At 45.6% G+C, this 11,837-nt stretch overlaps 1 protein-coding gene across 1 annotated transcript; it reads right to left on the reverse strand.

Annotated features, from left to right (window-relative positions):
* Positions 1-954: 954 nt before the first annotated feature.
* Positions 955-11,452, reverse strand: LOC143169971 (tubulin alpha-1C chain-like). Its single transcript, XM_076357840.1, has 5 exons — positions 11,384-11,452; positions 6,875-7,097; positions 3,657-3,805; positions 1,595-2,275; positions 955-1,347 (listed from the first exon to the last, which is right to left on the reverse strand). The coding sequence occupies exons 1-5, from the start codon at positions 11,384-11,386 to the stop codon at positions 1,054-1,056; spliced, it is 1,350 nt and encodes a 449-aa protein (XP_076213955.1). The 5' UTR covers positions 11,387-11,452; the 3' UTR covers positions 955-1,053.
* Positions 11,453-11,837: the final 385 nt, after the last annotated feature.

Genomic DNA, 11,837 nt, shown 5'->3' on the forward strand with positions numbered 1-11,837 from the left:
GTCAGACTTTGGTATCCTATAATCACATTTGGTATTCAATCATCATCTTAAGGTATTTGCCTATTCCATCCTTACTGCTTCTGTGGGAGAGATTCCTCAGAGTCACCTTGCTCCAAGACAGAGTTAGAAATAGTCAGGTTATGTGGTTTGTGGATCACTGCCCTGTGTCCCCAAGCCCCCACTCAGACCATGTAGAAGGTTTCAGACAGAGGCCGTCCACATCTGAAGATAACCTGATTAGCCAAATACTCTCCTGTTACACCAGCTTACATGGAAGGTAGAAGGAGGATGGTAATTTGCATATCTGAACCCATGGACTACTGACTTCTGCAAAAGAATTAGTTTTAGGGAAAACTAGTGTTTAACCCTGGCCAGCTAAGCCAGAGATTTTGCTCTGGACAGCTTCAGGCAAAAGGCTGACTCCACAGAAAGCCAGCAGACAGGGACTGCAGTTCCTTTTGTGGGAGGACAAAGCGACACCAGGGCAACAACCACACAGGTTCTGACAGAGAAGTGGCAGGTTCCTCATGCTATGGCACACCCTTTCAGGACATCTCTTCCCCTTCCAGGTTACAGCATCTCTAAGTTACTGGCCCATGCTAAGCCTAAGCACAGGAGAAAACTAATAGCCTTTGGTTTTAAAGGTGTTGCATCTTCTCGTAAGGGTAATACAAGCTTAGTTCTCTTGCCTCTTGTGACACCAGCTTTAGAGCCTTGAAGAAATGTAGCTAACTAATCTTCCAGCAAAAGCTCAAGGACCTTCTGGTCTTGTATTCTGGGGGAGAAGATGCACTATTAGCTCTTCAAATAGCAAAGCCTTAAGGACAAGAACTCCTTTAACTATACCATGATTATTTTATTCAGCTATCTTTCTCAGAAAGAAATTCTATCTTCTGGACTACTGACTACTTGCATATAGTTAATGAATGTACATAGTGTTTGGACACTACCAAATGTCTTGATTAAAGAAGTTTATTCCAATTATTTAACATGATTTACACGGCTACTGAAGAGGCAGTAAAATGGCAAAGACTTGCAATTCACTTGTTGTATTTAATATTCTTCACCTTCATCTTCTCCATCCATCGAATCTGCACCCACTTCTTCATAGTCTTTCTCAAGTGCAGCCAAATCTTCCCGAGCCTCTGAGAACTCCCCCTCCTCCATCCCTTCTCCAACATACCAGTGAACAAAGGCACGTTTGGCATACATCAGATCAAACTTGTGGTCTAGACGAGCCCATGCCTCAGCAATGGCTGTAGTGTTGCTCAGCATGCACACTGCCCGTTGGACTTTGGCTAGGTCACCACCTGGAACCACTGTTGGTGGCTGGTAGTTGATGCCAACCTACACAAAAAGCAGAAGAGACCATGAGTTTCTTTGCAGCATTTGACAGTGACTACAATCAAAGAAGTCAGTGGTTGGATAAAATGTTTCACTCCCAAGAAAACGGCTCTGTGTAAGAACTTAAATCTCCATTTCTCAAAATACAAATCAGGTACCTACAGAACATCTTAATGAGAAAAATATACTTCATAAGCCCATGACAGTAAATGAGAAGTCTTAAAAAAATCACGATGTAATTGAGACTTGCCTTAAAACCAGTAGGGCACCAGTCCACAAACTGGATTGTGCGCTTGGTTTTGATAGCAGCAATAGCAGCGTTGACATCCTTGGGGACAACATCCCCACGATACAGCATACAACAGGCCATGTACTTGCCATGGCGAGGGTCACACTTCACCATCTGATTGGATGGCTCAAAGCAAGCATTGGTTATCTCTGACACAGAGAGCTGCTCATGATAGGCTTTCTCTGCCGAAATAATTGGGGAATATGTTACCAACGGGAAGTGGATACGAGGGTAAGGCACCAAGTTAGTTTGAAATTCAGTAAGATCCACATTTAAGGCACCATCAAATCTGAGGGAAGCAGTAATGGAAGAGACTATCTGACCAATGAGGCGATTGAGATTGGTGTAGGTCGGGCGTTCAATGTCCAGATTCCTACGGCAAATGTCATAGATGGCCTCATTGTCAACCATAAAGGCACAGTCGGAATGCTCCAGAGTGGTGTGGGTAGTCAGGATGGAGTTGTACGGCTCAACAACAGCTGTCGAGACCTGTGGTGCAGGGTAGATGGCAAATTCCAATTTTGATTTTTTCCCATAGTCAACTGACAGGCGCTCCATCAGCAGAGAAGTAAAACCTGAGCCAGTGCCTCCCCCAAAGCTGTGGAAAATCAGGAAACCCTGCAAGCCAGTGCATTGATCAGACTGAAAGAGAAGATACATGTGTTAAAGCAATTGTGTAGACGTTAAGAATCCCAAAACAAGCTCAGGACAGACAACTCTGAATTCTGACACATACCAACTGTTCAAGCTTCAGGAAAGTAATACTGAATTTGATTTATCCACCGATAATCAAGGAACTGCCCCATAAAAAACATTGTATTCTCGGCTATTTTAAGCCCCCTACAGGGGCGACCTCTGGGTGAAGAGGGTGACCTCTCCACTTCAAATTACTACCTCAAAACTTCCCCTACCCCCAATTCTCAGGCCAAGGCCATTAACAATGACCAAGAAAAGCAGTAATATTCAAAGAACTACAGACCATCTATCCCTTATACTGAGTTGACATTCTCTACCTGTGCAAAAACAGAGCAATGCCCTGTCCCAGAACTATTGCTATAATCCTTTAAGAGTTGCAAGCATGTAACTCAGTTCAGGGAAGTGAGCTGTCAAAATGTATTACACTGCCATTCCAGTTTAGTCTTCTCAGTTGACTAAATTAGACTGCCTTGTCCTCAGAAAGTGCCCCATGATGCTTAGCTTGATTCCCAGGACTGACAGGGACTTCCAACAGCTTGTAAAAAGAAGTTAATGACCGTATTTTTCAGGTCGAAGTACAGCCTGCTGCAAACTTAACTTCACTTTAGAGACAGTGGCAGCCAAGCGTTGAGAATAATACCAGTTTTGATCTGCAAAAGGTGTACTTTTCAGTAAGACTCATTTAGCATTCTGTATTAAAGCACCAGAGGTATACCCTGGGTTTGTCTGTGCAATGAGAATTCCTTACCTTTGTGACAGATTCAGTAAACTACATGCTTAGCAGCCCTTAAAAGGGAACTCTAACCTTCAAGCTGACATCTTCATAAGTTTGCTACATGATCAAAGCACTGAGGAACCTGAAACATCCCAACTTAGAGATTTATTGCCCTTTTCTGTTATTACCATAAAATTAATTCAGGAATTGTAACAGCAGGAAATGCAAACAAAAGTCTAAACCACAGAAGCAAACACTCCTATTTAAACTTCCTTGCAAGAGCCCCAGCCAGAGACCAATCCTTTTCCAGCAGGAGCTATGCAAACCATAGTTATCTCAGTCCTGGCTTTCTGAAGTTGAACATGAAACTAAAGGTTTGGGTGGCTCATCAGCATTTTAGGCCATTTGGAAGTCATATCTGACAGGAATAATCCAACCATTCTCAGCTGTATAAGAATAAAAACAGATGCAGACTAAGTCCACAGATTCTCCTACCATGGAATAAATTAGAGGACAATTTATAGGCCTATGTATTTTTGATAACTTTATTTCCAAATCCTGTAAAACAGGATAAAGAAAGATGTTAGAGCTTTCAGTGAAGAAAAGTCTTACCAGTTTCCTGATACGCTCTAGAACTAGATCAATTATCTCTTTCCCAACTGTGTAATGACCTCGAGCATAGTTATTTGCAGCATCTTCTTTACCAGATATCAGTTGTTCAGGATGAAAGAGTTGCCTGTATGTCCCATTCCTAACTTCATCTGGGGAGACAAGATGAATATTATTTATAAGTTGTTAGTTTTCTACATAGACCAGGTTTTTCAAACTTCTGAGGGTGTCCAGAATAAGGTACCTGAACCGTTACAGATAAAAAGCAGCTCGATTTCTACCCATCAATAGGTGACAACACTTACTACAGTCTAAATGTTGAATACCTAAGAAAAATGAAGTTACTGCTGAAGAAACTGTCCCATTTTACACATAAGTTTAAATTTTTGACCTGCCAGAGCAATTTAAAAGTGGACTGTGGCAGCAGAATCATTCTTCCACAGTTTAAGACAACTTAAGGCCCACTTTGCAGATCAGCATCTGAAATACTGCTTTCCCCCCTTATTTTCCAAGCCCTCTAGGATGTTGCCATATTGCTTCTGCAGCTGTGGGCAGTCAAAGCCTACACTGCTTGCTTGTCCAATTCTTTCCCTTAATTGTACTTTCTGCCAAGGGTAGAGAATAATGTTCAAAAGGAACAGGAGATGCTCTTGTAGAGATACTCAGTTATTCAAATGCTGAGCTGTAAGCTCCAGCATGAATGGCTGTGTTATACAGAAACATGCAAATGAACACACAGCATCCCCCACCAGCTAGAGATTTGGGGAATGATTTAGAGGTATCTCCACTAGTTACCAGAAATACGCACTTACATCTAGCAGGCTAAAGCTCTGTCCTACCACAAAGGTACAAAGACACTCATGATAGCTTTGTCTCTGGTTTAGCTCAAGCCATTCTTGAGTTGTATGCTAATGCAGTACTGCATCCTTAAATTAAAATCAGGTGGAAAGCAAAGAGCTTTATTAACTACAGATGAAGTTGTCTATTTGCATATATTCTTTTTAATCTGAAAAAGAGTGAGCAAGACAAAGATAAGTAGAATTCAAGATTTAAAAATAGTTACTATTTGAATGAACTTAGACTGACCAGCTACCACTGCAGTTTGCAATCCAATACTCTAAAGTATTTCCAAGCTGCACCAAAATAAAAACAATTTGGAGGCGTCTACCATCCAAAATACATATGTTTAAGACTTTCTGCATTACCACTCCAAATTATATGGAAAAATATGGGTAAAAGGGAAAAATATAAAACCTAAAGATGCTGATAGGGGCAACATGAGTCAAGATGGTCCTGGGGAAGTAACAAAACTTGAAGAGTTAAGAGGATCAGTCATTGGACTATGAAAGTGTGCTGCAATAAAGAATTTAGAGTTTAGGGGACAGCTTTCCAAGCTTTCCCCTGGACATGCTATCCTTCATGTTTTTAAGTCTACCTGGGGTAGATTTTTAAAGACGCTTGCATTGAATTCCCAGACATGTTACTGCCCTGTTTCTTGGTGGAAAGTTTGATGGTGTTTTACCACATCCACAGACCTGGTGTACATGTACAGCAGTCCTGCTGCTTTCACTAAGAGCAGCACTGATCTGGAAGCTCCAGAAATCCCTGGTGTACACACGTGGCAACTACAGAGCTGCTGTATGCACAATAGATGTTTTTTCATAAACACAGTGCAGAGGGACATGCGGCATGAATGGGAAGAGTCATGCTAGCCCCGCCTAGGAAACTAGTTCAATAATTTTCAAATAAGCAGGGCAGGAATAAAGAAGGCTAGCCCCTAGAAAGGCACATGATGTAACCTTTAACACAAAACCCTAACTTTTTTTAGTATTACCAAGTATTTCATAAGACAGCCTTTTGCCCATCTCCCCATACTACACTTGCATCATTAACAGGTGCTAGAACACTACCTTTTACCATTTGTCCCAAGACTCACCAGCTACTCTCCCCCAGAGGCAAGGTGATAGCTTTTGCCACCTGCTCTCCCTCACCTCATTTCTCAGCCTTTTCTGATTGCTGAGAGCCACCACCTGGCCAGCAGCAGAGGAAGCAACAGCAACAGCCATGGGGCTCAAGAAAACAGAAAGCCAGACCTCCAACAGCTCCTGGGGATATTAGTGTATGACCAAGGGTGCTTTGGCTCATTTCAAAGTTATCAGTCCAGCACTCCCACCCTTGACCTGCCCAACAGCCTTCTGCTCTCCTGCAGAAGTTTTCTACTGTATTAGCCACAGAAAGGGGTTCGGGGTGTTACAATGAAAATAAGTTACAAGAGACCCACAGTTTGGTTACATAGGAGTAGCCTAAGCCTATTCACTCATCTCCCCTTCCCAACTCTATGTACTGCAGAAAGATAAACACAGCAACTGCACAAGCAATACAGACCTCCTCTTCTATGAGAGCCCCAAATCACTACTTAAGGCAAGACAGCCACAAAACCAGCTCCAGCAGAATTACTTCAGGCACACACATCGGTGAGAGCAAAACCAAGATTCATGAGACAAGGAACAAGGGGTTTGTGAAACTGGGGAGCTCACACTGGGCTGGCAGTGTAGATAATGCCACAGAATGTGGGGTTGGTCAGTGGCTGATCATGGGATCACATCTGAACACTAAGAGCCAGTGTTGCCAGAGGTTGGGATACAACAGATTTTCAGGATAAAAGTGAATTGTTATTCAAAGATAAGGCAGCAGAAAGTTGAAGTGCATGTTTGGAAGTCCCTGAATTTAGGCTAGCAATTGAGACTCATTTCTGCAAGCACTATTCAAGCTACAGAGAGTAGAAGAATGTTTTGGGAAAGCACAGGAATCATTCCAATGTACAAAAAGAAATCTGCTTAATGATACATATCACATCTTTTAAAAAGGTTCCTAGTGACTGCCGTACACATTATGCCATATTATTTCAAGAAGTTATAACTAGTTCCTTGCATAGTAAAAGCATGAGGCATGTTCAGAAGACCCATTTAATTCCACAGTTTGGCAGAAGGTAGTATTTAAATTCTTTAGAGCTCCAGAGTGCACATTTGCCCATCTCAATGAACATAAACCCAAGTATTTTCCATCACTAGGAAGATGTAGGCAAGCTTTATGTAGTAAAAATTTAAAGCCCCACAGCATTTGCAGGACTAGAGAAATGGATCCCTTAGTCAAAAAATGTGTAAGTTAAATCAAATCCTACAGCATGTTCTATAGTCCCTTGCACAGGTCACTGTATTTACCTATTACTGCTGGTTCCAGGTCCACAAACACAGCACGAGGGACATGTTTTCCTGCACCGGTCTCACTGAAGAACGTGTTAAAGGAATCATCACCTCCACCGATGGTTTTATCACTTGGCATGGTACCATTGGGCTGGATGCCATGCTCCAGGCAGTAGAGCTCCCAGCATGCATTGCCAATCTGCACACCAGCTTGACCAACATGGACTGAGATGCACTCACGCTGTGTGGAGAAAAAAAATTGGATCACTCAGCAGAAACAGCAGTTTCCTGTTTAGAAAACATTCAGCACACACAGCTTGAACTCCCATACTGCAAAGCTATTAAAACATTGGCCTTATTGTCTTGGTGTTAGGGGCATTTGGCACAAAATACAACAGAACACAAAAGCCTCTTTCAGTCATCATCTACCTCCACCTAGAAAGACCCTTTTGGGCACTCATTTTTACAAACTCATTCCTTGTTTTGTTCCTATCCTTAACCAGATAGGAAGAGTTTGATCAACTCTTCCAAATCCTTCAGCCAACTCCTCTCTTCATAACACTGAATATTTAGAAAAACTGATGACTACACCTGTCACTGGCCTAAGTGTCCAGAGAAACACCACCCCCAGAACTCCAGCCCCAGGAGCCACAGAAGCACAGCCACCAGAGGGAGCAAAACTTTCTGCAAGATCCAGGGCCATTTTGTTTAATATACATAAAATCAGAAAAAAATATTCTCCTGATCACTTTAGGGAACTTTGCCATTCTGTAAGAAAGTCATTGCTTAATAAAACCCTTAGTATCACTTCATAAACATGGAACATCAGGCCTCACATCACAGCGTCGTATGCAAAGTGCTAAACTCCTTAACACTAGGCAAAAAACTCTGCCTCATTTAAGCTATGTAGAACATAGTTCATGTCAGCAAAAGGATCTATTCATACCAATTTATGGATTCCCAAGTTGCTTTTGAGGTCCAGAGCATAAACCCAGCTTCCTTAATATTTCAACATAGGGTTTTGAATATTAAAAGCCAAACCACAATGGAACCATCTCCAAACTCCTGTCCATCTGTGGCATTTTATATTGAACTTCTAGTTTTGAGTGACAGAGTTAAACACATTCTAGAAGAGCCTGCATATAGGACAGTTTTGAATAACAGTCACATTTAACTATGTTCAGACCCTATGATTGGATGATACAATTAATTTGTCCCCTGAAATTCCAGGATAAGCAGGACCTGGAACTGCCTAGTCCACCCACATCAACAGTCAATGCAGGAAAGCAGGAGCACAGTCCTTTCCAATTTCTTGGGATTTCCAAGGAAATAAAATCTGTATTTGCCAAAAAAAAAATCACCTGTTTTCAACTACAGCACTGAACAGCTGAGAACTGTTGTTTTGCAGCTCCCCATCCATCCAAGCTGTTTATTCAGATATAGAGCTTCCAGAAGAGCAATCCACATCCACTCTGCAACCAGCCTCTCTCAAAGCTGCTGCCACACTACTCCTCTCCAAGGCCATTACTCCATCGCTCTCCAGGCCAAAGCACTGGGCTTGGCAAGGTACTGCAACAGTAGAGGACAGCCAGCCTACACACTGTAAAAAGGGCGACAGTAAAAGCAGTTTCAGCATGCAGCCCAACAAGGCTGCACTGTCGCAGAGAAGCCAGGCCATGGCAATGAATTAGGCCACATCATCCCTTCAGGAAAGCAGGAGGACAGCCTGCAACTCTTTTCTACAGTGAAAGGAGAAAGAGTAGAAATATACTACCACTTCAGTCTGGATCCTCACCTGTATCAGTGATCAAGCTTTGTAGTGAAGCTTCTAAGCAGCAGAGGAAGGTCACTGAAATGAATTGTGTAGGGACTAGCATGCCCAAGCAAGGTAAGTGCACAGAAGACATCAGACTATGTATGAGCTTTCCAGCATCAAATGAACTAGTACCACTACTTCAAACTACACAAAGCAACAACATTCATTCACATTCCAAAGAGAAAATTTAAGTCTTTGAAAGGACAACTTGGGCAATACAGCCACAGACCAGGTCCTACAGGTGCCACATTAAAAGCATAGCACATGTACTTTGACAAAGTACAAAGTTCAGCACTTGGGGCAGAGTAACTCCCTGCATCAGTACAAAGAAGCAATTAACTGAGAAGCAGCCTTGCTGAAAAGATCCTGGGGGTTACCACAGAAACCATCCTGAATGTTCAACAGGGCATTCTCATCCTCAATAAGGCAAACAATGTGCCAGGCTACAAAAGGAGACACATGGCCCCAAGAAGCCTTCCCTCTGCTCTGCAGGAGGGTTCAGGTCAGCTGTTAGGAGGATGCTGGGAGATTTGGGTTGGGTGTTAGGAAAAGCTTCCTCAGCAGAGTGGTGCAGCCCTCGAACAGTCACCAGAGAAGTGGGAAGGGATCTCCATCCTTAGAGGTTTGCAAAACTTGGCAAGACAAAGTCAGTTACAAAAAGCTGGCCTGGCTCTACTGTTAGCCCTGCTTTGAGAGGTCTCTTTCAACTGCTTTCCTGCAACTCTACCAAGTACTTTGAAGTAGTATGTGGCTATTTAATGAAACAAATCTTTGTTAGACACTGAGAGATTCTACCTATTTTGCACTGCATAGCCTTTTCACAGCAGCAGAAGTCTGACAGTACCAAGAATACTAAAGAATAGAGCAAAATCTGAGCCTTGAAAGCATAATCTCCAAGTTGTAAGAGACAACTGTCAAACCCATTACAATTCTGGGCCTTTACACATCACTAATGGAAGTTTCATAGTTAATAAGGTTTAAATAGGTACTAGAGATGGTACTGTTAAGTGCTGTATTCAAGCCACAAGTCAGGACACAGAATCCTTAAGTAATTAACACTAAATGCTCTCCCCCACTTACATACACTATTTTCAAGCACAGAACCAGTTTCAGTGAAAAATCCCAGAGAATTTTCCCAGCCTGAACCTCAGGAAAGCCTGAACCTCTCCAGCCTCTATTACCTCCGTCTCCTTTTGCTATATGATGCACTCCAGCTTAAGAGCACTGGCTTGTCTTCTGTAACTGCCCCTTCAGTAGTTGTAGGCTGCTACTAGGTAGCCCCTTGCTAGACTCTTTGCCAGGCTGAAGAAGCCCAGCTCTCTCCAACTGTACTGGTGGATCATGCTCTAGGTCCCCTGTATTCTCCAGCACAGTATTTCAGGTACAGCTTCATCTGTGTGAAGTTGATGGAAAGCCAAGTTTCATGAGAATGGCTGCACCAGCTCAGACCAAGTTCAACAACATACCATAATGAGGAACATGGTTTCCTTAGGATGAAACTCAAGGGAAACTGCATCCTTTGCAGAGGTGAGGGACTGCTTTCACACTCTTGATTTGGCTTAATTTAAAAAAACATGACCATAAACAGCCCCCCATAAGATAAGGGTAAGAACAAGATAAGGACATCAACACATCCCTCCAATATTCTCCTAACTTCTAACCATTTTCAGTTCAACAGGTATTTCCTATACATTCACAACCCTACAGAAGCAGTCTGCTATTTTTTTTAAATCCATGTAACCTTCTGACATCCACAATCTCTTAAAAAAGAGATCTACAGGGCAAATGCCCATATGGAGAAGGGCCTCATGCTCATCCCAGAGACTCCAACTGACAGCTTCTACTTGTTGTGCTGCACAGCTCAACAGCTGAACTCTCTGTCCTCTTTATGATGTCCCAGCCCTTTATCATACCTTTCAGATATCCCTTCAAGGCTGACTCCTAACTCACAGGGTCATTCCACCTCAGCTTTATTACCCAGCCAGGCTCACAAAGTCCTTCAAGAAATCTCCCCATCAGCCCATTCCCTGACCTCTCCAAACCACCTCACACCACAGCTGGCAGCTGCCTCCGGCAGGGGCAAGGACCAGGAGAGAAGCAGCAAGCTGCACCTCCAGAAACACCCAGTGCGACGGCCTCCTCTGCCACTGCAGGTCCCACACCCCCCAAGGAGGTTCCCCCCACATTTTTATATTCAACAGGTACCAGCAGCTCACCCCCCCTCACCGCGGTGTGCGGGCTGGACGCTCCGCCACGTCCCGCTCCGCAGGCCCCTGGGGCTGACTGCGCCCGGGGGCAGAGAGGCCGCCCCAGGTCGGGCCGCGGCTCCCCGCTACTGCGGAGGGCCCGGGCCAGAGTCACCTCTGTGGGAGCCGCCACCTCAGAGCCGGCCAGGGGCTGAGGGTCCCGCCGCCACCGGGGAGAGCCGCCCCGCCGCGGGCCGCCATGTTCTCGGAGGAGCCGCCACCATTTTGGGACGAGGCCGCGCGGCGGGACGCGGCACCGCAAAGGCCCATCGGGGTGGCGCGGCCCGGGGCCCGCCGGCGACCACGGTCCGGCGCGGGGCCCGTCCCGCCCGCCGCGGACTCCGCGAGCCGGGGCGGACCCGCGCCTCCCGCCGCGCACGGGCGGGGCCGCCCCGCCCCCCCACCGCCTCAGCGTGCGGAGCAGCGCCGGGAGCCCCCCCTCCCCCGGCCGGGAGCCCCCCTCACCATGGCTGGGGCCGGCGGCGGGCAGCGCTGGGAGCGGCAGACGCGCAACGGGTCTGGGCAGCACCTCGAAAGCGGCCGCCCTTCCCGGGCCCACCTTATATAGAGAGGGGCGCGGTGCGGTTGGCTCCCCGCGCCTTGCTCATTGGCTATGCCTGGCTCAGAGGCGTAACCTCCTCGCGGCGCTATTGGGTGTCTGCGCGTCGAGACAGTCCGCTCTCCCAATCGGAGCCGGGTGGCGACCGCGTGGAATGTGCCCGGCTGTGCGCCATTGGATGGCAGATATGAATTTCACCTTCCTGCGCTAGGTATTGGTTGATTCGTAACCAGGGGCGGGGAGGAGGCGGGGCTTAGTCTTCCCGCCAGCGGCAGGCCCGCCCCTCCCTCCTCGGGCTTGGGCGCTCGTCGGCTCCGCTGCGGGTTTCGCCGGTCCCTCGGGCGGGCGGCGCGGGCCCGG

Source organism: Aptenodytes patagonicus, chromosome 22, assembly GCF_965638725.1.
Source record: "Aptenodytes patagonicus chromosome 22, bAptPat1.pri.cur, whole genome shotgun sequence".
NCBI lineage: Eukaryota > Metazoa > Chordata > Aves > Sphenisciformes > Spheniscidae > Aptenodytes > Aptenodytes patagonicus.